At 38.7% G+C, this 23,933-nt stretch overlaps 6 protein-coding genes across 6 annotated transcripts; 4 read left to right on the top strand and 2 right to left on the bottom strand.

Moving 5' to 3' along the window:
- Nucleotides 1-355: 355 nt before the first annotated feature.
- Nucleotides 356-1,243, top strand: LOC6640699 (protein psiD). Its single transcript, XM_002063887.4, has 2 exons — nucleotides 356-676; nucleotides 747-1,243. Exons 1-2 carry the CDS (start codon nucleotides 362-364, stop codon nucleotides 1,197-1,199), a joined length of 768 nt encoding a protein of 255 aa, XP_002063923.1. The 5' UTR covers nucleotides 356-361; the 3' UTR covers nucleotides 1,200-1,243.
- A 1,152-nt stretch (nucleotides 1,244-2,395) lies between these two features.
- On the top strand, nucleotides 2,396-13,741 carry LOC6640698. The gene is made up of 7 exons (XM_002063886.4): nucleotides 2,396-2,478; nucleotides 4,419-5,434; nucleotides 5,488-6,637; nucleotides 6,702-7,967; nucleotides 8,032-11,820; nucleotides 11,890-12,005; nucleotides 12,076-13,741. Exons 1-7 carry the CDS (start codon nucleotides 2,415-2,417, stop codon nucleotides 13,624-13,626), a joined length of 8,952 nt encoding a protein of 2,983 aa, XP_002063922.2. The 5' UTR covers nucleotides 2,396-2,414; the 3' UTR covers nucleotides 13,627-13,741.
- A 3,301-nt stretch (nucleotides 13,742-17,042) lies between these two features.
- Nucleotides 17,043-18,368, bottom strand: LOC6640697 (serine/threonine-protein phosphatase alpha-2 isoform). Its single transcript, XM_002063885.4, has one exon. The coding sequence runs from the start codon at nucleotides 18,228-18,230 to the stop codon at nucleotides 17,289-17,291; it is 942 nt and encodes a 313-aa protein (XP_002063921.2). The 5' UTR covers nucleotides 18,231-18,368; the 3' UTR covers nucleotides 17,043-17,288.
- A 13-nt stretch (nucleotides 18,369-18,381) lies between these two features.
- LOC6640696 (serine/threonine-protein phosphatase alpha-3 isoform) lies at nucleotides 18,382-19,580 on the bottom strand. The gene has a single exon (XM_002063884.3). It carries the CDS (start codon nucleotides 19,495-19,497, stop codon nucleotides 18,382-18,384), a length of 1,116 nt encoding a protein of 371 aa, XP_002063920.2. The 5' UTR covers nucleotides 19,498-19,580.
- Nucleotides 19,581-20,168: 588 nt separating this feature from the next.
- Nucleotides 20,169-21,307, top strand: LOC6640695 (serine/threonine-protein phosphatase PP1). Its single transcript, XM_002063883.4, has one exon. The coding sequence runs from the start codon at nucleotides 20,263-20,265 to the stop codon at nucleotides 21,211-21,213; it is 951 nt and encodes a 316-aa protein (XP_002063919.2). The 5' UTR covers nucleotides 20,169-20,262; the 3' UTR covers nucleotides 21,214-21,307.
- A 24-nt stretch (nucleotides 21,308-21,331) lies between these two features.
- LOC6640694 (serine/threonine-protein phosphatase PP1-like) lies at nucleotides 21,332-22,922 on the top strand. The gene has a single exon (XM_047009798.1). It carries the CDS (start codon nucleotides 21,364-21,366, stop codon nucleotides 22,387-22,389), a length of 1,026 nt encoding a protein of 341 aa, XP_046865754.1. The 5' UTR covers nucleotides 21,332-21,363; the 3' UTR covers nucleotides 22,390-22,922.
- Nucleotides 22,923-23,933: the final 1,011 nt, after the last annotated feature.

Here is a 23,933-nt window from a genome sequence, read left to right as displayed (position 1 = left end):
AATCAATTGAAAACAACTTACTGTAAAGTTGTTATTAATGTAATATTGAAAATACTACATAACGGTAGTACTTTAATTGAACTTGTAACTTAACCTTGTACTTTAATAACTTGTTTATTTACCTAGTAATGACTAAAGAATCTTTAAGACCCATATTAGGTATCTACGACTAATCGTTGTTGTTCGAAAACAAAAAAAAAAAACAAAATCACCTGAGAGTCAGGAAAAATAATCAACACTTTAAGCGTTTATGTACCCACTTGAATTGGCTAACTTGAAAACTTTTTGTGTTTCAAGTATCCAGAGTTTATATAAAGATGTGCAGTAAGACCCACGATTAATACTCATTCGAACCGCACCAATGTCGAACCGAAAGTACGCACTATTATTATTCTTTGGTATATTCGTTTTTCAGGTTGCCCATGCAACAGAAAAATGTAATTACTGTCGTGGCATTAATTGTCAAAGAAGTACCTATCAGTCTGTAGAGGAATGCTCTGATAAATTGGATACCTGTGTCAGTGTTTTCCATGATGGTGTGATCCATTCGCAGGGCTGCCTGGAAAGCCTCGAGGACCATTGTGATGATGCCTCGGGCATGGAATGTGTTAAGTGTGCGGTGGATAATTGCAATAATAAAAGCCTAGTATCATGTGTCCAGTGTGTGGATAGTGAGGTGATAAACATACACAGAAAATTAAATTCTTTGCTTATGCAAAACTAATAATAAAAATTCTTGTATTTAGGATGTAAATTGCCGCTCAAATCCTGAAAGTCTGACAGCCAAATCATGTGCAATTGCTCGATCAGGTAGAAATTTTTGTTCTACAACAATTACCGATGATGGCCAGCATGTGGAACGAGGCTGTGTAATTAGTCTAGCTGAGCAGATAAATTGCCTTAACGATGCCAATTGTTATTTGTGCGATCCAGTAGAGAAATCAAGTTGTAACAATCATTTGGTTGAAGGTTTTGTGGATAGCACAGAGGCCCCAAGCCCCAGTCCAACGTCGACGAGCTCTCCGGGAGAGTCAACTCAAGAAACTACATCCCCTTCCCCCCCAACAGCGAATCCTACTACCGTACCTCCAGAACCATCACCTACAACCACTGAAAATCCCGGTGGCGGTGGTGGTGCTGGCACTTTGAGTGTTTCTCTCCTTTTGATTTTAGCTCATTGCATGGCATTGTATTTTTAATCGCTGATATTGATCAGACCCAATAAACGCAAAAAAAAACAACAAAAAAATAGTTAGCCTTCTTACAAATCGAATACGTAACGTTCGATTTCAGCTTATCTAATAATCGTTCAACCACATTTTATTTTATGATGAACTATAAATTTTTTAGCAAGGTTTTTTCTTTTTTATAATGCTGACCAAGCGTGTTGGGTTTTTTCCCCACAAAAATTAGGTCCATAGTTTAATTGTTTAGAAGAAACAAGATGTAAATAATAGAAATTTTGCATACCTTTTTTTCTAGCATCATTTAATAATGGCTAAAAAACCAAAGGCTTTGCCAAAACAAAGCAAATTAAACTTTGATTTTAAATCACACAATATTAGATTTGGATTTCCTGGAATGATCATGTGTAGTTGATATAGATTAAGGTACAATGATTAGCCACTTTATGGATGATTGTGAAATTACTAAGGAAAACCCAATCAACTGATTTAAGCTTAGCAACCCCAGAAAATTAATCTAACTATAAATTAAGGAATGATTTATTTCTATAGTAAAAAAAATAAAGCAGAAACAATAAGTAATCAGTTACGATACAAGCGCCCTACACTTGAATCATAAGTGAGTGATAACTATCTAAAAGTAAAAACATTTTACATAGGTAGTGCAATTTCTCAAAACTTATTGCAACTCGGTATCTATATAATGTTATATTGTTTATTGTTGTAGTAACAACTAATCGATCATATATACTATACTTATTATCAAGTCTTATCTAGTCCATAATTTTTTTGTAGGTCCGCATGTATCAATGTATTGATCATGATGGAGGCTTATCTGTTAGTTTTTTTTTTTTTTTCTTTTTTCGCTTTGTATTTTAACCTTTTAGTGTATGTTAAATCCAGCAACTATAGAGGATAGTATATATAGAGGGGTGCCTTACCACATGTGTGTAGTTGTGTGTTTTGGTTATAAATAACATCGAATTCGCTTTATCGGACATATTTAGAGAGCTATGGCAACAGTATGCCGACAATATAATCGTCGATGCCAATAATATAACTCTGGGCAATAACGACTGATATAGCCCTCCTATCGTTTTTTGTACCGCCAAACTGGTCAATCGCTCAAGTCTATAAAAGCCGTTGCATTAACGGCTAGAAAATTAGTTGCCCGATTCGATTTTAGTCGGTAATACACGTGTTTCGGGTGGGGAATACGTTAACTTAATTATGAATATATCAACTGTAGGAGTAGCTTGTCTACTTCTGGTCCTCAGTGCCTTCAATCCAACTGGTAGGTGTGACAAAAATTACATCCCTATCCCAAAAAGGGAAAAAACAAAGTGTTGTGAAGTAATTGTGTTACGAAATAAAAACTAACATTAAGTGCCTGAAAACTACACGTTTTGTTTATCTGCAAATACCTAGTACCTAAAAATATATAATAAAAGCAAAAACAACGACTTAAAAAGTCCTTGAACAGGTTTCATAACCATGAACCTATCCATCTAATCGGTATATCTGCTTGTTTCAACAATAAAACAAAAGAAAAATGCAAAAACTCTCTCTCAAAAAAAAAGGGGGAAATGCATGTCAATCGCACCGACATTTATGACTAATAATATTGGTGATAATAAAACAAAAACGAAAAAAAAAACTCTTTCCGCGTAATATCAATATATAAATGTGTAACCAGACTGATAAGAATCCTTCAATTGAAAATGACCAAAATGTGATTTGGTACATTTTTGAAATGAATATTTCGAGGAAACATACAATTTCATAATGTCGAGTGGATTAAAATTGATTTATATAGCTCATGGATTATTTTTGATTAAAAGTTTGTGTGTACTTTAGAACCTTGATGAGATAGCTGAAATCAAGTGCTGCAAGTGTTCGATGAAATTAATTTAGTTTTTTTTTTTTTATATGAAACCCATCAAAGATTAAGTGAAAAGTATTAAACAAAGGCATTAACAAACACTCTAAAATAACCTTCTATTTATCAAAGTTGTTAAGTTTGATTTTAGTTTCAATTATGTTTATTAATGGGATTATTCCAATACCTACAAAGAATTTATAGTTTTTTGAAAGTTTTTTATTAAAGAATTCATCAGCAAATTTAAAATTTATTAAAAGGTGCTAAAATTATAAAAAAGGTTTATGTTCCTAAGTTTGATTCTATTTTTTAAAGAAACATTGGAACAGCTAACTATTAGAACTATTAGAAAATATTATTAGTATTTTTATAGTTTTTACAGTTTTTTGTGCTTTTCTCAAACTTCTTAATTTTTGAATTCTTTTTGGAGAATTAAATTTTCATTTTAAGGTTTGAATCAAAACTTAATAAATAGCTTAAAACACATTGGAAAAAAGACTTAAATTGGCTTTCTAGTTGTGTTTTAAAATTTTTGTTCAAAATTATGTTTGTTCAAAGTTATTTTTGTTTAAAATTATGTTTGTTCAAAATTATTTTTGCTCAAAATTATTTTTGTAGCTCTTTATTGAACATTTAATCAAGAACAAAAAAAAAAAACATGAAAATGATTATTTAATTCTTCAGAATTCCTCGTTTTGCTTCAAATATTTGAAGAAATTTAACAATTTCATAGATCTAAATCCGAGAAGAATTAAATTAAAAACCTTTAAATAAAAGCAAAAAATGAAACTTAAAGAATTTTACAGTTAAGATTGTGCTTGAGAACTACATATAGAAAGTTTTATATTTCATTTCTGAAAGTAAAATGCAAACGAAACCTATCGAAAGTAATAGGCAAACGATAGGTTGAGAAAACTTTTGTCTTTATAAATTTTTAAGAAATGTAATTAAAAAAAAATCATATTTACCCAATTTAAATATATTGCTAATTTACAAATTTTTATCTGAAATTTTTCAAATATCCCAAAGCTTGCAAAAAATTCTGGAACTCAGTTTGTTATATTTAGGTTACCTAATGGAATAGGCTTTCACTTTTTATGGCTGTATAACATAAATGTTATGGCAATTATATTGCCTTGAACATCATATAACAATTATTTATTTATTATCTTGATCAAGGGGTAAAGCCATGGCACGAGTTGCCACCTTACCGGATCATAAATAACAATCTGATTACGAAAATAATTATTGTTGTTTACTCCAATTCACACGTATTGTGGCGTCGGCAAGGCGTTCGATTAATAGTAGTTGATTAGTGGGCAGAGATTTCATAAATTTAAACCAATTCATTGCAGATGCATGGATACACAGTTGGCATACGGGACCCATTAATTGTTATACCTGTGACAATTACGAGGAATGTGCCGCAGGATCCGGTGTCCTACGCAAATGTTTGGACAATGATTCGCAAAGTTGTGTGGCCGTATTTGCCAGTAATGGAACAGTGGTTCAACGTGGCTGTAGCGATAATCTAGAAGAGACTTGCTCGGAATCATCAGAGAACTGCTATGAATGTCGTTCGCATGGTTGCAATGACTTGGCCGATAATACGGAACTGATCAATTGTGTTCTCTGTGATGCCCAATCGGATAATAATTGTGTGCTTGACATTGAATTGGTCACAGAGCGTACGCAATGTCACAAGCAGTGTATAACGGCTTTGTATCCACGCTCCAGTGAGGAGGGCTCTCCCTACGAGTTGGTCCGAAGCTGTTTGCATGATTTGAACTATGATGAACGTGAGGCTTGTGCTGATGGCACTTTGGCCAATTGTGTGGCTTGCAGTGGTGACAATTGTAATACCGTGGATTTGGGTGTTCGTAGCAGTTGTAATCAATGTTCGGGTGGCAATTGTGATAATCCTCAGGCTAGCACCTGTCGTGCTGTCCCAGCTGAGGGTACTGACGAGGAATGTTACATTGAGGTGGATGAATCGGGAGCTGTCTACGAACTGGGTTGTAAAAGCCAATTTAATGTGAGCGAAGCAGTGCTACTTGAGACCGAGAAACGTATTTGGACTTGCTCGGGTGCCGACAATTGCAATGTGATTTCGGCATTGCCAACGCCCAAGATCTGTAAATTGTGTAGCTCTCGCACGGATGCCGATTGCGCCATCGATCCCGAGAGTGTAGAGTCAGAAACAGAGTGCCAGAATCCAGTGAATACGAATTGTTACAGCCGCTTGCTGGATTCCGGACATACCGAGCGTGGTTGTTTGACAGACATGGATGGAGATGCTTATGTTCAATGCTTAAATGGTGGCAACTCTACAAAATGCTCTAGTTGCTCTGGTGACAACTGTAATAAGGAGGTAGGTATTCCAACTATATCTTTTGACAATAACTAATTGTTTCCTTCTTTTAGTTGCATCCCCTTGAGCGTTTGAGTTGCCATGTTTGCAGCTCTGACGAAGATGAAAATTGTGAGGCTAAGCCCAGCAATAGCTCCGTTTGTTTGCTTCACACCGGAGATCAACAATGTGTGACCACAATCGATCTAGAGGGCAATACCCAACGTGGCTGCAGTGCCACATTGGCTTGTTCATCGACCAATCCGCAGAATTGTCAAGTCTGCTCTGGCTCTGATTGTAATACAGATAATCTTAAGCGTCGTTCCGATGGTATTCCCGGCCAATGGGATCAAGAGTTACCCATTAGCTGTCAGAGCTGTAATGATACCACCGAATGCGCTGCCACCAATTTAGAAGCCATTGCTTGCTCTTCATCAGAGGAATATTGTGTAACAGTTTTTGATACCGCCGGTTTGGTCACAGCACGAGGTTGCAGTAATACGGTAGAGTCCTCTTGGAGTTCCTATTGTGATGACAACTCGAAAAATTGCCACAATTGCAATTCCAATGGATGTAATAGCGCGACTTCTTTAAGTAGCTACACCGAATGCATCTCTTGCGATGACGATAATGCAGATTGCGAGTCAAATCCCAGTGCGGTTGTAACGCGTCGTCTTTGCAATGGTCAGTGTATGACTGCCTTGCGTCCCAAATCCAATGAGAGTCTCTTCTACAGCACTGTACGCAACTGCCTTGATGATAAAAGTAAAGAGGATCAACAAAAATGTATCAATGGAGAGGATAAGTTGTGCTCAGCCTGCTCTGGTGAGGCTTGTAATGATGCTATCCTACCCGAAGAACGTTTAAGTTGTTATCATTGCTCTGGAGAAGGTTGTGAGAGCGATTTTGTAAGCCACACTTGTGCCAACTATCAAGCCGATGATCATTGTTATATCCTATATGAGACAACTCAAAACGATATAGTTCAAATGGGTTGTCAATCGTCTGAGTCCGAAACGTTCACCGATGACAATTTCTCACTGCTATTTTTATGTAACGAAGACAATTGTAATATCTTCAACAATCAACCGCAAGCTCAAACTTGCATTTCCTGCGATTCTAGTGATGATGAGAACTGTGCCATAGATGCCACCAAAATAATTTCATCTCCTGTTACATGTAGTCAATTGCCTCACACTAGTTGCATGACTCGTGTCTTGACAAGTAAGTGTGAAACCCCAACAGGGAACAGGGAATCGAAATAATATATTTAATTATCTCTTTCCAGCTGGTGTCACTCAACGTGGCTGCGTCAACACCCTGAGTAATGCTCTGCTCAAGTCCTGTGTGAATGGTGAAGGCAATTGTGAAGTTTGCCAAGGTGATCTTTGTAATAAAGAAGTCTATCCCGAGAATCGTCGTCGTTGTCAGCGTTGTAACACAGTCGATGATCCCACATGTTTAAGTTCCCCCAATGCCAGCAGTGTTTGCCCATTCTATTTGGATGATCAGGGTTGCAGTGTCAAATTGGTCGATGGCGAAACCTATCGTGGCTGTGAAAAGGACTTTGCTTGTGATGACTCCGATAAGCAGCATTGTCGTGCCTGTTCGTCAAAAGATAATTGCAATGTTGCTGATCTGAGCAGTACAAATATTGGCTATCCTGGCAAATGGGTTACCCCACCAATCAATTGTTATCACTGCGAGGGTTCTGCATGCGAGAACTCTAATCTGGGTCCTCTGCAAAAATGCACAGGCAATGATGAACAGAATTGTGTCACTGTTTTTGCTTCAAATGGCACCGTACAGCTGCGTAGCTGTACCGATGAGTTGTATGAGAATGATGAACTACTCCAATATTGTGATGAGGAGCCTGGAAATTGCAAATACTGCAAGTCAACTGGCTGTAACACAGCTGACTCATTGGATAGCTACCAGGACTGTTTATTCTGCGACAGCACTGATCAGGCTGAGTGTGTGCGTAATGTCGAATCGATTACAAAAACCGTCTCGTGTCAGGGTAGTTGTTTCACAGGACTCTTTTCAAGCAATAGAAGTGATTCGAATGCTGTTCTACATGTGGATCGTGGTTGTCTAGATTTTCTAGAATACGATGATCGTTTGGCCTGTGAGGCTGGCACTTTGGAAAATTGTAAAGCCTGCTCCTCAGCTGAGAAATGTAATACAGACGATGTGCCAGAATCTCGTCTCAGTTGTAATTTCTGTGATGATGCGGATTGCTCGACGACTACCTCACAACTTTGTCTCGGTTATCGTGCCAATGATCAATGCTACATTCATGTTGGTGCTTCAGAAATATTGAGTATGGGCTGCGTCACTGATGTGCAGGACGAGTATATAACTAGCAATCGTCGTGATATATATTTGTGCTCTGAAAGTAATTGTAATACTAAAGATGTACTTAATACCGTTGGTGTTTCCTGTGCCATTTGTAATTCAACTGCTGATGTGAATTGTGTAACGGGAAATGATGTGGATTTTGCTGTGTGTCAACATTATCTCTATCCACAGTGCTATAGCCATTTGAATGAAGGTGAGTAATCATTTGTTAATTCAGTCTACGATTGGAATACTTATCAATTTTTTAATTGTGACAGATGGCGTTTTGACCCGTGATTGTGTTATGAAAGCCGATGATGATCTATTTGATGATTGTCTCAGTGGTAACAGTACATCTTGTGAAATCTGCGATAGTAATAATTGCAACACTGGTGTCTATCCCTCCGACTGGAAGAGTTGCCTTCGCTGTGACTCCAACAAAGATGAAGATTGTGCAAAGAATCCTTCAAGTTATTCCAATTATTGCCCCATCTACGATTCGGAGGATGCTTGCGTCACTAGTCTAGAGAAGACTCGCACACGTCGTGGCTGTCGCTCGGAACTTAATTGTGATGCCAGTGAGGCTGGCACGTGTCGCATTTGTTCTGAAGAGAACTGCAATGATGTCGATCTAGTTGCTCATTATGTGGGTGAACCTGGCAAATGGCAAGATTTGCCCTTAAGTTGTCTCGTTTGTGAGGGTAGTGCAAATTGCGCACCAGCCAGCGCGGTATCTGCCACATGTGAGGGTAACAACAAGCAGACTTGCTCCACCGTTTTCGGAACTGATGGTCTGGTTCTTGCACGAGGATGCAGTGATTCCATTCATGACGCACACTCTGATATTTGCGATGCGGATAGTGAAAATTGCCCGCAATGCAAATCGAACGATTGTAACAGTGCCACTAGCTTAGATTCTTATGTCGATTGTTATTTCTGTGATGCAGCAGATGATGCAAATTGCGCCTGGGAAGTACCAACTAGCACAAGAAAGTGTCAAGGTCAATGTATGACGGGACTTTATCCACGTAGCTCCTCGCCCGATTCGGCATTGCTGCCCACTCGTGGTTGCCTGACTGATATGAATGCAGCAGATCGAGATTCCTGTGCGGCTGGAACTCATGAAAATTGTACTGCGTGCACAGGAGCTTTGTGTAATGGCGGTGACATCATTCAGGATCCGCTTAGCTGTTATACCTGTGCCACGGAAGACTGTGAAGATTTCATCTCCATACTCTGTTTGGCTTTCCAGGTAAATGACAGCTGTTATACAGCTTTCGATGCATACTCTTCGGTTATCGCCTTGGGTTGTAGGAGTGAATTTGAGGAAAAAGTGGTTCAGGAATTGTTGGCCCAAAAGCGTATGCTTCTGTGTGAAGGCAACAATTGCAACGAATTTAAAATTCCCTCTCCCAATACCTGCACAAAATGCAATTCGCAAGAAGATTTACGCTGTGCTACCAATCCCAATCAAATTTTGAGCACAGTAATATGCTCGGATCTACCATACACCGAATGTGTTAGTCACATAGATGAGGAGGGTCACACATCTAGAGATTGTGTATCTAATTTGGAAACCGATGATTTCTATGCTTGGGTAACAGGAGCTGCTGATAACACAGAGACCTGTACTGGCAATCAATGCAATGGATTGACTGTATATCCGGTAGGTCGCCGAAGTTGCCATCAATGTAATTCCGAAAGTGATGAAAACTGCGCCTCCTCACCTTCAAGCAGTACGGTTTGCCCCATTTTCGTGGAAGGTGACGCATGTGTGACCACCCAAATCAATGGAGTTACTCATCGTGGTTGTAACTCCAGCCTGATCTGTTTGGATCCAGATGATACACGCACTTGCCGCATTTGCAACAGTGCGGATGGATGTAATACCATAGATCTTGACAGAATTAATCAAGATGGTTCTCCGGGTATTTGGCAGGAAGTTCCCATTAGCTGTTTGGCGTGCAATGATGCCGCATCGTGTGCCTCTAGCGGTGGTACCTTGGAGACCTGCGTAGGGTATGGCAATTGTATCACTGTATTCGATGAATCGGGCGTCGTGAATCAGCGGGGTTGCTCTGATAAGGTCTACGAAGAGTCTACTTACTGTGAAGAACAGCCTGATCAGTGTCCTCGTTGTAATTCGAATGGTTGCAACACTGCCAATAGCTTGGACTCATATGTGGAATGTGTGGTTTGCGATTCCAGCAAGAATCGTGAATGTGTTACGAACCCAAGTGCCATAACCACAACGCGTCAATGTCACGAAGGTTGCGTGACGGTCTTCCGAAATCAGTTTAATGAAACAATTGATCCCAGTTCTTCCCTTGTACGCACTTGCGCGACTGATCTTGAGGAAGCGGATCGCGAATCGTGCAAGGCGGGTAGTAAAGAATATTGCGCCACTTGCGAGGGAGCAAAGTGTAATACTGAAGATTTGGTGGCTAGTCGCAAGAGTTGTTACATTTGCGAGGGTGAGGAATGTCAGGTACCACAGACCTACTCATGTCCCACTTATCGACAGAATGATAAATGCTATGTAGAGTTCGATGAGAAACGTTCCATTGTAACCGTGGGTTGCACGAGCAGCTTGAGTGCATATGATCTTCAGATTCTACAGGAAGAGAAACGCTTATATATCTGTGATGAAGACGACTGCAACAGTATTGAAGATCTGCCAGAAGCTAAAACATGTGTTCTATGCAGTTCTCGCACCGATTACAATTGTGCCCTTGCACCAAATTCTGTCACTAGCTCAACGATTTGTTCGCTGCTTGGACTTCCCGAATGCTATACGAGGGTCCAGCCCGGAGGGTACACTGAACGCGGTTGCCTCTCAAGTCTGGAGAATAACGACTTTCTTTCATGCTACAATGGCACCTCCTCGAGCTGTAGCTCCTGCCAAGGAGATTTGTGCAATAGTGCGGTGTATCCAGAAAATCGTCGCTCTTGCCATGTTTGCAATTCGGGAACCGATGCATCATGCGAGTCTACACCCGACAGTCTTGCGGTCTGTTATTTGTACGACCCCGATGATCAATGTGTCACAAATCTAAGAAATGGTATCACCTATCGTGGATGCTCATCTACCATGAGTTGTGAAGCTAATTCCAAGACTTGCGTTTACTGTGAAGGTGACGGCTGTAATGTAATTGATTTGGCTGCCAAGGCCGATGATAATTATGGTAAATGGCAAGATTTGCCTTTGAGCTGTCTGACTTGTGAGGGAACTGATTGCCAGGGTGATGATATTCCCAGTGAGAAGTGCCAGAATAACAATGAACAAGATTGTGTCACCGTTTTCGATGCCTCCGGTGTGGTTACTCGTCGTGGTTGTGAAGACGAAGTAGATCAAGTTGAATCCTTGGCCACTTATTGTGCTGCCAATCCAGCCAGTTGTCCTGCTTGCAAGTCCAACGATTGCAACAATGCCACACAATTGTCTCAGTACACTACTTGCATTTACTGTGATACCTTCTCAAATCCTAATTGCCTATGGGAACCTACCAGCACAACGCATAGATCTCGTCAATGTCAAGGTGGATGTATGACCGCATTGTATGGCAGCTTAGAACTGGGACAAGATCTCATACGCTCTTGTCGAGATGACAAGGAAGTTGCCGATCGTTTGACATGTGAAGCCGGTACTGATTCCACTTGCTCGGCCTGCACAGGTGATTCCTGCAATGTTGAGGTGCTACCCGCGGATCGTATAAGCTGTTATACATGTGATGGAGATGATTGCGAAGATCCAGTATCCAGACCGTGCTCTGTCTACAAACCAAACGACTTCTGCTTCCTCTGGTTCGATGACAATAATAGCATCCAAAAAGCAGATTGTGGTGGCATTTTCCGCAATCAGCAACTGGAAGATATAATCAAAACCAAACGCATTTCTGTATGTGAAGGCACAAATTGTAATGTACCGCAGCTGCAGGCAGCTGTAACCTGTGCTGTATGCGATTCTAAGGTTGATCCCGCATGTGCTACAAATGCCCAAGATGTGAGCACTTTCACCACATGCAGTCAATTGCCGCATACGAATTGTGTAACTCGATTGGAAAGTGGTAAGTCTCAATGAGTGAAAATAAAAATAACCAACACAATCAAAATGCTAAAACTTTCATTATCCATAGATGGCTCTACCACTCGTGGTTGTCTCACCGATCTTAACCAAAATGATTTTGCTGCTTGTCTTCTGGGCAATGATACCAATTGCGAGATTTGTAATGAAAATGGTTGCAATCGAGAGGTAAGAAGAAAAAGTATAACAACTTTTTGCCCAAAAATGCTTAAGCATTTTATTTCTCTTCTTATTCAAGCTATATCCATCTGATCGTCAAGTATGTTATACATGCACATCCGAAGATGATGTATACTGCGAATCAAATCCCAGTTATGCCCTGGCTTGTCCCTGGATAAGCGATACGGAAACGTGCAAAACATCTCTGAGCAATAATATTACTATTCGTGGTTGTAGTAGTAGCGTGGATTGCGATACAAGTGACTATCGTAACTGTCGCAGCTGTGCAGGCAGTGAGTGTAATGCCATTGACTTGGCCAATCGTGTGGATGATGGTCAGCATGGTTTGTTCCAAGCACTGCCACTCAAGTGTTACAGTTGTGCTGGCGAAGATTGTTACAGTTCCCTTGGACCGTTCAGTGAATGTACCCTAAATATTGAGCAAGATTGTAAGACAGTTTTCGAGGCTGATGGCGTAACAGTTCGACGACGTGGTTGTTCCGACGATGTCGATGACTATGAGGATCGGTATTGTAGAGAAAATCCCGATAGATGCTTTACATGCAAATCCAATGAATGTAATAGTGCCTGGAGTATCGATGAATATGTCAGTTGTGTCTCCTGCGATTCTAGAACGGATGGTAACTGTGTGAGCAATCCGGAAAGTACTAGCAGACAGTGCAAAGGCAAATGCTTGGTAACCCTTCTCGGTACGGATCTATTACGTACTTGCGAGGATGACCTGGAAGAATTTGATCGCAGTGATTGCAGTAGCGATAACAGCGGCCAAAATTGTGCCACTTGCTCGGATCAAGGATGTAATAACTTTATATATCCTTCTGATCGCTTGAGTTGCCATGTCTGCACGAACAGCGCTTGCACCAGCAGCTCAGCTCAGTATTGTCAAGCATACTCATCATCTGACTACTGTTTCGCCAAATATCAAAATGGGGCTCTTGAGCAAATCGGCTGCGCCAGTGCTCAGAACAGCAGTGACCTGGAATCGTGGAAAGAACAAAATCTATTGTACACATGCACGGACAAAGATTGCAATGAATTGAATCGTCTGCCCAACAATGATGAGTGCATTGCCTGTGATTCAAGCAAGACCCTAGAGTGTGCCCAGGAACCAACCGCTGTTACCACTAGTGAAACTTGTCATGCCCCACTCTCTGATTGTGTGACACGCCTCCAAAATAGTCACACCATCCGTGGTTGTCTGAACACTTTGAGCAGCGAAGAAGGCAGCAATTGTGTGGCCAATGGCACTTGCTCATCGTGTGCCGGTTCCAAGTGTAATGTGGAAATCTTCCCAGCTGGACGTCGTAGTTGTCACATTTGTAATTCTGTTGCCAATTCCGAGTGTGCCAAGGATCCCAACCATTTGGCCATTTGTCCCATCTATGCGGCCAATGATCGTTGTGTGAGCACCTATAGCGATGATGGTTATCTTCAGCGTGGCTGTGAGAGTGAAATTCAGTGTGCAAACGAAAATGAAGATCATTGCCAGATCTGTGAGACAGATGGTTGCAATACAGCGGAATTAACTGGAGCAGCTGGTCCATTGGCTAGCTTTGGTTTGGCCCTGACGTTGCTTATGGCATGGCTGGTCAGTCAATTGCAAGTGTAGAGTTAGTAGACTAACTTAAGTAGATAGATTATAAATGTTTATAGTAATAATCCCCGATCAAACGAAACGTGTAAATAAACCGACAACCCAACAAAATGTTAAAAAAAAATTAAAAAGAAAAATGTCTAATTTCTTATGTATCAGGGTTGAGGCGTTTCGCAAAATCATTCATCCATTTGTTTTTTGAGTGCACTATTTGTTCCATTTCCTGTTTGTTTAAGCCTGTCTAGCCACTTAAAATTTTCAGTTTTTTCCCCCTCACACACACACAGAAATGGAAAACTCTTTCACTTCCTTCGTTTGTGCCTTTGGGGGGCACAGCAGACAACCCCAAAATGTCTGCCACGTCAATTTTGCGCTCGAATAAAGTTGAAAAGTGAAATTGCTTCCCCCTAACCAGTTCCCGCCCGACCCAAACATCATGCCCGTCGTCCCAATCCGTCGTCCATCTAACTAACGAAAAGTTTTGCAAAAGAAATTGCCAAACGCAGCCAATGGAAATAAAATGCAAATGCAAAAATGCGTTGCGTAGTTTAAAGCTTATCAAAAAACACCAAACTGAAATTGCAAGAAATTGGCGGGCGGCTGCTACAAACAAAGAAAACGTTGAGGGTAGTCAGACAAAGGCTGCCGCTGTCGACAAATCGTTCAACTGCCATCAAGATTAGGAATTGTGGTCAACACACAAAAAAAAAATTAAATGTATTGGAGTACATAAAACTTGTCACATTTTGTCATTTGATTTAGTTTTAATTGCGATAAGCAATTGCGTTTTAGATTTATGGCCAACAATTAAATGGTCAACCAGTTAATGGCAAATTGTGAGTAATTCTTTTTTGGCAACAAAAGGAAACATTGTGATAAAGTCATGAAAAACGACTGCAAGTTACTCTATAAGTTTTGGGAGTATTTAACATTAAGTTGCCATGATTGGTTTTTTTATAAAGTAAAGAATTTAGTAAACATTTTGGATGATATATTGGTATAACATACATAGGAGATCAAAAAGTAAGTTTTAAACTAATTAAACAGATTTGTACTATATTTCTTCAAAAGATTTATCAAAAATCTTTCCTCTGGTATTTTGGCTGACAAATAACAGATCTGGAGTAATGCTTATTGCATACTTTAGGGAGCGAAATTTCACGATTTCACAGCCCTATGTTTGCATAGTTATAAAACGATTCTTTGGACCTCTTACAAACTAAAATTGTATAATCTGGTTGAGTAATGTGAAATCCAAATTAATATTATAATTTATAGCTTACCTTTGGTACGAACTCTTGAACCAATAACCCTAGAAATTCGAATAAAACAGAGAAGGAGCCTGATTAAAGCGCAACAAATATTATTTCAATTGACTTTGTTTTGACATTAACAACAAATATAAATCCTTAATTTCGTATCAGTATTTAACCTTTCAACATCCGCTTCTGTAAATCTAGAATCTTTTACTTTTGCTTCTGCCCGTAACATCCTCTTCACGAACGTAAATATACCCATTGTTCGTTAAATAGTTAGGGCATAAGACGAAAATCCCACTTTTAAAGTCTTAATAACAATTTGAGAAAATAAAATTGAGGGAGGAACAAATTTTTCCTATATTTGTGATGCAATTAATTATAGACTAGAATCGTCAAACAAAGAAAATGGTTTAATTAAAAAACACTCAAACTTGGAATTGCAAAAGCCATTGAAGAATATTGAAAGAAGTATTAGTTCATAATTTTAAGATTTGGTTAGTAAGAAATTGCTTTGCATACATACATATAAGTGTTTATTTAATTTAACCTCATTTATAAGATCAATGTAAAGTGATTTAAACGCTTTTTCCCATCAACCTGTTGTAGTTTGCATTTGTGACTGTTGTTATTATCTGTATTTGATATCTCCATGGTTGCAGCTGTCACAACAAACTGCCCATGTTAACCAAAACTGCAGTTGACCAATTTATTTAGCCACGTTTATCCAACCAGCCAGCCAGCCAGCCTTTGCTAGCCTGCCTTGCCGCCCTGTTGCTGACAGCGACAGCCACATTTAAAATCTATTAGTTCACTACCAACTGGAACTGGAATTCATGGCTATGGACCAGTCCATTTGCTACCACTACCACACAACAACACACATCCCTCTTTCCGCTCAATGTTTCTGTTTCTGTTGCTGTCTGGGCCCAGAGTAAACAAATTTAATAAAGCGCCAATTGAAGCCTGAAGCCTTTTGGTTCAAACCAACGGCATCTGACAAACGATTCGAGTACTATAAATTTATGTGCAACAAATAAATTATATATTTTTTTTTTGTATGTCTTTTTGTCATTTGATTAAAATGTTTGAATGCTGTATGCCGAATGGGTGAAATTAATTGCAATGATTCGATGGCCACATACGTAAGGGGAGAGACTTTTACTGGAGTCCATGTTGACACAATTGTTAAATTGCTTTCTCGGTCAGACGTACGAATTGACTTGCCAAACAGTCGGAAATGCGAAATGTAATGCGAAACTTTCGAGAAATGTTGGACATGTTTGAGTAATTGCTTTATTATCAAAAAGAACTATTTGTCTTTGGTTGTACTCGAAATGTGTGCGAAATGTTGACTCCTTAGAAAAAATAAACTGGAGTAAATTTAGGGATCGTGGCTAGGAAGAGCCAAAAGACTTAGGGATGGCCTATCAACTAACATCCAAATCACTTTATAACCCTATAAAGTATACTTGTAAAATTATGGACCGTACAATATCAGCATTATAGTTGTACACATAATCAATGCATATTAACTTTAATTTCAAGTTATCTGAAATTCAATAGATATTACCTTAGATATGATCCTAGAAATCGTCGTTTACTTGGTGTGGCGTTTATTAAACAACGCGTTCATTTATAATGACGGAACTCGATGACGATTATTAGTGGAGGAAAACTATCGATGGCAATATCGATAACCATCCAAACTAAATTGATTCGCACAGAATATTGAAACTTTATTGCTATCTGTTTGTTTAATTTTTCAGCAAAAACACTTAAATTTAATATTGTTTTTTAATATTTATATAGGCAGAAATGAGTACATTAAAAGATTGTGTCAAAAAAATAACATATTGACTATTGGTAGTTTTCGATTTCTACTAAAATTTCTTAAATATGTACAAAGTCGGCAAAAATATCTTATATAACACATGATCAATGTATGACCTTAAAATGTAGATAACATTTCCTAAAACTTTCTAAAAAATATACGTTTTAATTAATTTGGGCGATTTGGGCACCAATTGAAAATGACATTGAAATGACATTAAAACCTAATACAGCTTCAATATATAATCCTCTAATAGTCAGTTGACGAGAAAAACTCTATGCAAAAATTGCATTCATTTCACTAGTTTTTTTTTTCTTTTTCAAATAAAATGCACATTAAAGTTTAATAAAAATAAAGTGGAAAACATATAATTTTTTCATTGTTGCTCCAATGCAACCTACAATTGCGCTTTCGATTTCAAGAATATGCGCCCACTAAATATGTAATACACAAAAATTTTGGATTGAGCTCATTGAATTGAATTTTCCGTTTGCTATATATTCCAGGTAGGATTCAGATTAATTTTAGACTTTCTTTCTTATTTTCTTTTTTTTTTTTGTTGCTTGTTGTTTGGGTTAAATTTTATATTAACTTTTGGTGTGCACTTTACGCATGCCAGCCTTTTTGGATGGCTTGAGGACATAGAAAGAGCACATAAGGGTTTCATCTACAGACATCATGGCACCGGCATTATCAAATTCTCCACAGTAATTGGGTGCAGAAAATATGGTGATCAACTGACGTTTGGCAAAGAATTCATAGCCATCTTCCACAACCTGATGGGCACGGCAGATCAAATCGAATTTATGACGATGAACGAATTTGCCAACAATATCGGCCCCAAAGGTGACACTAACACCACGATCATTATCGCCCCAGCCCATTATTTTGGGATCCGGATCGGACCATAGAAGATCACAGAGTAGACCCTTGTCTGGCACATCACAGGGACGCGGCAATTGGCTGATCTGATTGATATTCAAGAGATCTGGACTCAGTCCACCATGACAACAGAAGATCTTCTCATCCACAATGGCAGCCACTGGCATGCAGTTATAGCAATCGACAAATGTACGCCACAATTTGATCGTATAACGTCGCTTGCACTCATCGTAAAAGCCATAAATGCGATTAATGCCAGCACTCTCATGATTTCCACGCAGGAGGAAAAAATTCTCCGGGAATTTTATTTTATAGGCCAACAGCAAGCAAATAGTCTCAATCGATTGCTTACCACGATCGACATAATCGCCAAGGAATAGATAATTCGAGACTGGCGGATAGCCACCATAGTCAAAGAGACGCAATAGATCGATAAATTGTCCATGAATATCGCCACAGATTTTCACTGGCGCCGATAGCTCCAGAAGCATGGGTTGGGCCATAAATATTTCACGCGAACGCGAACACACAGCACGTATATCCGATTCAGTGAGATTCAATTGCTTCAGACGACGAACTTCAATGATACGCAATATTATTTGATCGATATTCGATGCCTCCATCATACTTGACATACGCTGCGACATATTTGTCCGAATTACAATGAATGAGTGACAGGGAAAGATAGAGATAGATCGGGGGGTTTACCAAAGAGCAAACAACAGCTTGGCAATTCCAAAAACATATACATATGATAAAATGAGCTCACATTTCGAAATGAAATGTTTCAAAGCCATCTTAGTTCGGACTTTCGGGTGGTGTGGGTGATGTTCTGATATGTGATTTACGTTCTGATGGCTTTAGCACATCGAACGTGATAATTAAATCCTTATCAACACCCATTGAAGCCCCAGCATTATCATAGAGGCCACAATAATTGGGTGCTGAGAATATTGTGACCAATTGTCGTTTTGCAAAAAATTCATAACCATCTTCAACTACCTGATGGGCACGGCATACTAAATCGAAATCATATTTCTGTAAGAATTTCTCGAGCACATCTCGACCATAGAGATAACTTACGCCTCGATCACTCGGCGACCAGCCAAAGCCGTAACGATCAGGATCACTCCACAGTAGATCGCAAAGTAATCCTGTTTCCGGAACATCGACTGGTCGCTGAATGGAGCGTATGTCACTTAGATCCTTGAGCTGTGGACTCAAACCACCATGACAACAGAAAATTCGTTGCGATATAACAGCTGCCACTGGCATACAATTATAACAATCGACAAAGGTTTTCCACAATTTCACTGTATACCGACGTTTGCATTCATCAAAAAAGCCATAGACTCTATTCACCGACTGCGATTCGTGATTACCGCGCAGTAAATGCACATTCAGCGGATGACGCACTTTCAGAGCCAACAGAAGAGTTATAGTTTCCACAGAATTCTTGCCACGATCCACATAATCCCCGAGAAATAGATAACTAACCTGTGGTGGATATCCACAATGATCGAGTATCTTGAGAAGATCATGAAATTGCCCGTGTAAATCCCCAACGACACGAACAGGTGCTTTTATTTCCAGCAACATGGGTTGCTCCATAAATAATTCACGTGCTACGGCACACAATTGGGTTATATCATCCTCGATGAGGGGCAAACGTTGCTGTTTGCTACGACGAAAATTCTTCAATTTGAATATCAATTCATTTAAATTAAATCTAGGAGTATTCGTTGAATGGCTAAGTGTGCTCGGTCGATCATCAACGGGGGGCGGTGAATGATGTCTAACGGGTAAAGGTGGAAAAGTCCTTCCTGGCATAGTATTATGATGTCCTGGCGACCAGTTATTAAGACATACGCCCAAATTGTGTGAGTGTGTGTGTTCGGTGTGTGTGGCCAACATGAGTGTAATAGTGAAACGGTGAATATGCGTGTTGGCCTTTAATATAAAAATTGTGTTGTCTGTTATGATGTTGTAGATTTTTTTTTTGTTTTTTTTTTTGAAAAGAAAAAAAAAACAACTTTCAAAAAGGCTACCCCGTGTATATCAAAGAGGCAGATGTCCTTAGTGTCCAATGGTCAATCGAATACACAGTATATCGTTGTTAAGACTAGAGGCTAACGCCAATATTGGAAGTACCAATCTTTGTATACCCTGCAATCCAAATTTTTGTGTTACTTTTCCAATGAGTCATAAAATAAAAAACTTTTCTATTGTGCAATGCATCCAATTTTAGCATATATTTTGCGTGGCATCTTATTTTAAGCAAGTTAAAAGTTAACTATTATTTACCTAATATTTGTGATAATTGCATAAGATACAAAACTTGTTTTCTTATTCATATAAAAATTATAGAATATTGTCGAATATTATTGACCTTTATGAAATTTGGCACAATCATTGATGTGTACATTAAACTAAAAATTCCCAAATTTTAAAGAAATCCGTTGAAAAAAAAACTTCATCGGCGACAGTCGGGTCAGATTAACCAAAGAGATCGTCACAAAAAAATGCTAGATGAAGTAAGTGAGTGCAAATGAAACGAACTGAAATAGCTGTCAGGGATTTTTTTCATATTTCAGATTTTTTTCACAATTTTCCTTTGTTGGTTTTTGTTACCCTACATTATTATACACAAATGATCTAACCCTCGCCGTGGGTACTCAAATGCTGCCCAAACAATTAGATGAGATGATAGCATCGCTGCTCAATTGGAAGTCGGATAAACATTTTGGAGTGCCCGAGGTCGATTTATATGCCCTATTAACAAATGCTCGAATAGTTTTGTTGTCGGAGCCCATGTTACTGGAAATATCTGCACCGATCAATGTACTGGGCGATCTCCATGGTCAGTATAGTGATCTGTTAAGATATTTCGAGACAGCTGGCCATCCGCCAGCAAAAAGTTATCTCTTGCTTGGCGACTATGTGGATCGTGGCAAACATTCGGTGGAGACACTCACTTTACTATTGGCGTATAAAGTGAAATATCCAGAATATGTGTACTTATTGCGAGGCAATCACGAATCGGCTAGCATAAATCAATTCTACGGCTTCTATGATGAGTGCAAACGGCGATTCACAGTTAGATTGTGGAAACACTTTGTCGACACATACAATTGCATGCCTGTTGCTGCTATAATTGATTCGAAAATTTTCTGCTGTCATGGTGGACTCAGTCCGATGTTACATGAATTGTCAGATATACGAAAAATATCACGTCCTGTTGAGGTGAAGAGTAATGGTTTACTCTGTGATCTCCTATGGTCCGATCCGGATCCCACTGCAAACGGTTGGGGTAAAAACTCTCGTGGCGTTAGCTTTACATTTGGCGTCGATATTGTAGTGCAGTTTCTGGCACGTTTTAAGTTTGATCTAATTTGTCGGGCCCATCAAGTTGTTGAAGATGGTTATGAGTTTTTTGCCAAACGTCAATTAATCACCGTCTTTTCGGCTGTTAACTATTGTGGAGAGTATGATAATGCCGGTGCCATGATGTGTGTGGATGACGCTCTAAATATTACATTAATTGTAATGAAACCTCGCCCTCGTGAAAGTGGACATTATAAGGCAAAGCCTTTAGTGGAAGGACCATCTGGAGATAAATCCTCGGATTGAAAAGAAATCAAAAGCGAATCGAAAGCGACGGAAATAAAAGCAAAACACTTTTCACAAAGACATAATAAATACATTCACTTATTTTTTGCTAGTAGACCAAGAGTTTTTATTCAAATCCATTTACTAGTAGGCCTTAGAGCCTTCACAATTATGACTTTTTTAAAACATAAACCCAATATAGTTGATTTAATACGCACACTGGAGGCTGGCAGGCGTCAGGATCGTACAGTTAACTTGCGTCAAGAGGATTTGTTAGCCGTCTGTTATCTGGTCCGAGATGAGTTTATGCAGCAAAAAATGTGCCTACAAGTGGAGGCTCCATGTTGCGTGGTTGGCGATTTACATGGCCAATATGATGATCTGTTGCGTATTGTAAGGAACACGGGCCATCCCCCCAAACAGCGTTATCTGTTTCTTGGCGATTATGTGGATCGTGGTCAAAATTCTATAGAAACTATTACTTTATTACTCTGCTATAAGCTTAAATATCCAGATCATGTTTACTTACTAAGAGGGAATCATGAAAGTCAATCGTTGAATCAAATCTATGGTTTCTTTGATGAATGCAAACGTCGCTATACCATCAAATTGTGGAAATCTTTTGTGGATTGCTATAATTGTATGCCCGCTGCGGCGACCATTTCGAATCGTATCTTTTGCTGTCATGGTGGACTGAGTCCTTATCTCACTAATGTAGAGCAGATCAATCGTCTCTCTCGGCCCACCGATATTCCCGATGAGGGCCTGTTGTGTGATCTTTTGTGGGCCGATCCGAATCGTATTGACTATGGTTGGAGTAAGAATAATCGTGGGGTTAGTGTTGTCTTTGGTTGTGATGTTGTCGAGCGTTTTCTTATCCGTAATGACTTTGATTTGGTTTGCCGTGCCCATCAGGTGGTTGAAGATGGTTATGAGTTCTTTGCCAAACGGCAATTGGTAACCATTTTTTCAGCTCCCAATTATTGTGGGGTATTCGATAATGCTGGAGCAACAATGTTAATTGATTCAAATTTGATGATATCTTTTGGAATTTATCATGGTAAACTTACTAACGATACTCAGACTCAGTCACAAGGTAGTCAAAGTCAGGAAAATAGTTCTAAAAGTGGTGGAAAACAAGTTTCTTCGCCTCAGCGTAGATCAAGCGAGTATTCAGGAAAAAATATGAGAGTTTAATTTTGAGTTGCCACCCACCCGAGACAGAGCACAAAGACGATGTAAGCGACCAACTGTCACTTCAATTTGCGTCAAGATATTGCAACTCACACATGTGTTGCAACATCAGCAGGAGCATCATCATCATCATCATCGTCTTCCTTGTCTTCATCCTCATGGAGTGCGTACGTGTCGCTTGTCGTTTATTATATATATGTATATATATAGAGAGAGTTTGTTGATGGTGCTGGAATCGCCTCATGTCCAGAAAGGAAATTAAAATAGTTCAAGCATCAAATTCAATTTAATTTTAGCAACAAACTCTCACCCTGCCCCTCTATCTCTTTTTGACTGTGAGTGTCTCAACAGAGTTAATAAACCACTAAGTTCTATATATAATTGTATATATGAACATACATACATAAACATATATATATTTTACCACTAACCCAAAACGCATTTAATCCTTTCACCAAGCTTCCAACAGCTGCCACTCAACTAAACCCAGACAATTGAAAACATGTACATATATCAATATATACGAATATTCTCTATATTTGGTTTTTTTTTCGCTTTCGTATTATTTAAATTGAATTTGCAAATTAAGTTTATTTTATTACAAAAGAGAAATTTATATTCTATATACGATTTGTTGTACAGTTCTTTTTTCCGTTCTCGTTTGTTAGGTCTGGGCTTATGCGATATTTATTTATGGCCGCCAACTTGTTTGTTGTCCCCCGTGTAGTCTCCCCCCACCACCCATACTCCCCTTTTCGCGTGCCACCTCTTACCAAATTGCCTGATCCTATGTATATTTTATTGTATTGGTTTTGGCTTCAAAAGATAGAAAACAATTGAACAATTGATTTGCATGCAGAAAAATTTGTTACAGGGATTTACGTTGAATGATTTATGAGAATGCGCGGATTTCAATTCTCCTTCCGATAGTCAATGGGTAAATTAATTTACCATATCAATTTATTTACAATAATTTAAGAGCATTCGTAAATCCAAAAATATTTCAACTATATATATTTTGGTGAAAAAAGCAAGGCTTAAATTATTCGCATTTTATATGCTAACTTTTGTTTAAATGATATTTAATTCCTGTATATATCTTCTTTGATTTATAGTCAAATTATAGTTTTATCGAAAACACGGCAACGTTTTTAAGTACCATTTATTAGGTATAGGTTAATGGTTAATAGATTAGCTTATTGAATTGCTATAGCGATTAATACTATCTAAATAGTAGATATAGTTCATTGATATGTCATTATTTAATAGAAATATTGTAAAATTTGTAGTAGCCATTATAGTTATCCATTTTAGTAGGCAAGATCAGAAGTAAAGATAATAAATTTTACTATTTATTTTCCTGAAATTCTAAGCCTAAGAGACTAACCTCTAGACAGTTGGATACCTTGTAGTCCCTACATAAATTTTATGTTGTGAGAAGAACATCGTGCTAAAAACATGGTGACATAGATAGTATGTGATAAAGTAACTTCTTGAGTTCCAAATTGTATATGGAAATAAATACATATCTAGAATTTTTGCGGGTT

This window comes from Drosophila willistoni, assembly GCF_018902025.1.
Source record: "Drosophila willistoni isolate 14030-0811.24 chromosome 2L unlocalized genomic scaffold, UCI_dwil_1.1 Seg168, whole genome shotgun sequence".
Taxonomy (NCBI): Eukaryota; Metazoa; Arthropoda; class Insecta; order Diptera; family Drosophilidae; genus Drosophila; species Drosophila willistoni.
This window is presented reverse-complemented; position numbering and strand designations above follow the sequence as displayed.

Excerpts from the sequence above, each read along its gene's own strand:
- LOC6640697 (XM_002063885.4), bottom strand. The coding sequence starts at position 18,230 with ATGTCGCAGCGTATGTCAAGTATGATGGAGGCATCGAATATCGATCAA.
- LOC6640694 (XM_047009798.1), top strand. The coding sequence starts at position 21,364 with ATGACTTTTTTAAAACATAAACCCAATATAGTTGATTTAATACGCACA.
- LOC6640698 (XM_002063886.4), top strand. The coding sequence starts at position 2,415 with ATGAATATATCAACTGTAGGAGTAGCTTGTCTACTTCTGGTCCTCAGT. Across the intron at positions 6,638-6,701 it reads CATGACTCGTGTCTTGACAA|CTGGTGTCACTCAACGTGGC; the intron begins GTAAGTGTGAAA and ends ATCTCTTTCCAG. Across the intron at positions 7,968-8,031 it reads CTATAGCCATTTGAATGAAG|ATGGCGTTTTGACCCGTGAT; the intron begins GTGAGTAATCAT and ends TAATTGTGACAG.
- LOC6640695 (XM_002063883.4), top strand. The coding sequence starts at position 20,263 with ATGCTGCCCAAACAATTAGATGAGATGATAGCATCGCTGCTCAATTGG.
- LOC6640699 (XM_002063887.4), top strand. The coding sequence starts at position 362 with ATGTCGAACCGAAAGTACGCACTATTATTATTCTTTGGTATATTCGTT. Across the intron at positions 677-746 it reads TCCAGTGTGTGGATAGTGAG|GATGTAAATTGCCGCTCAAA; the intron begins GTGATAAACATA and ends TCTTGTATTTAG.
- LOC6640696 (XM_002063884.3), bottom strand. The coding sequence starts at position 19,497 with ATGTTGGCCACACACACCGAACACACACACTCACACAATTTGGGCGTA.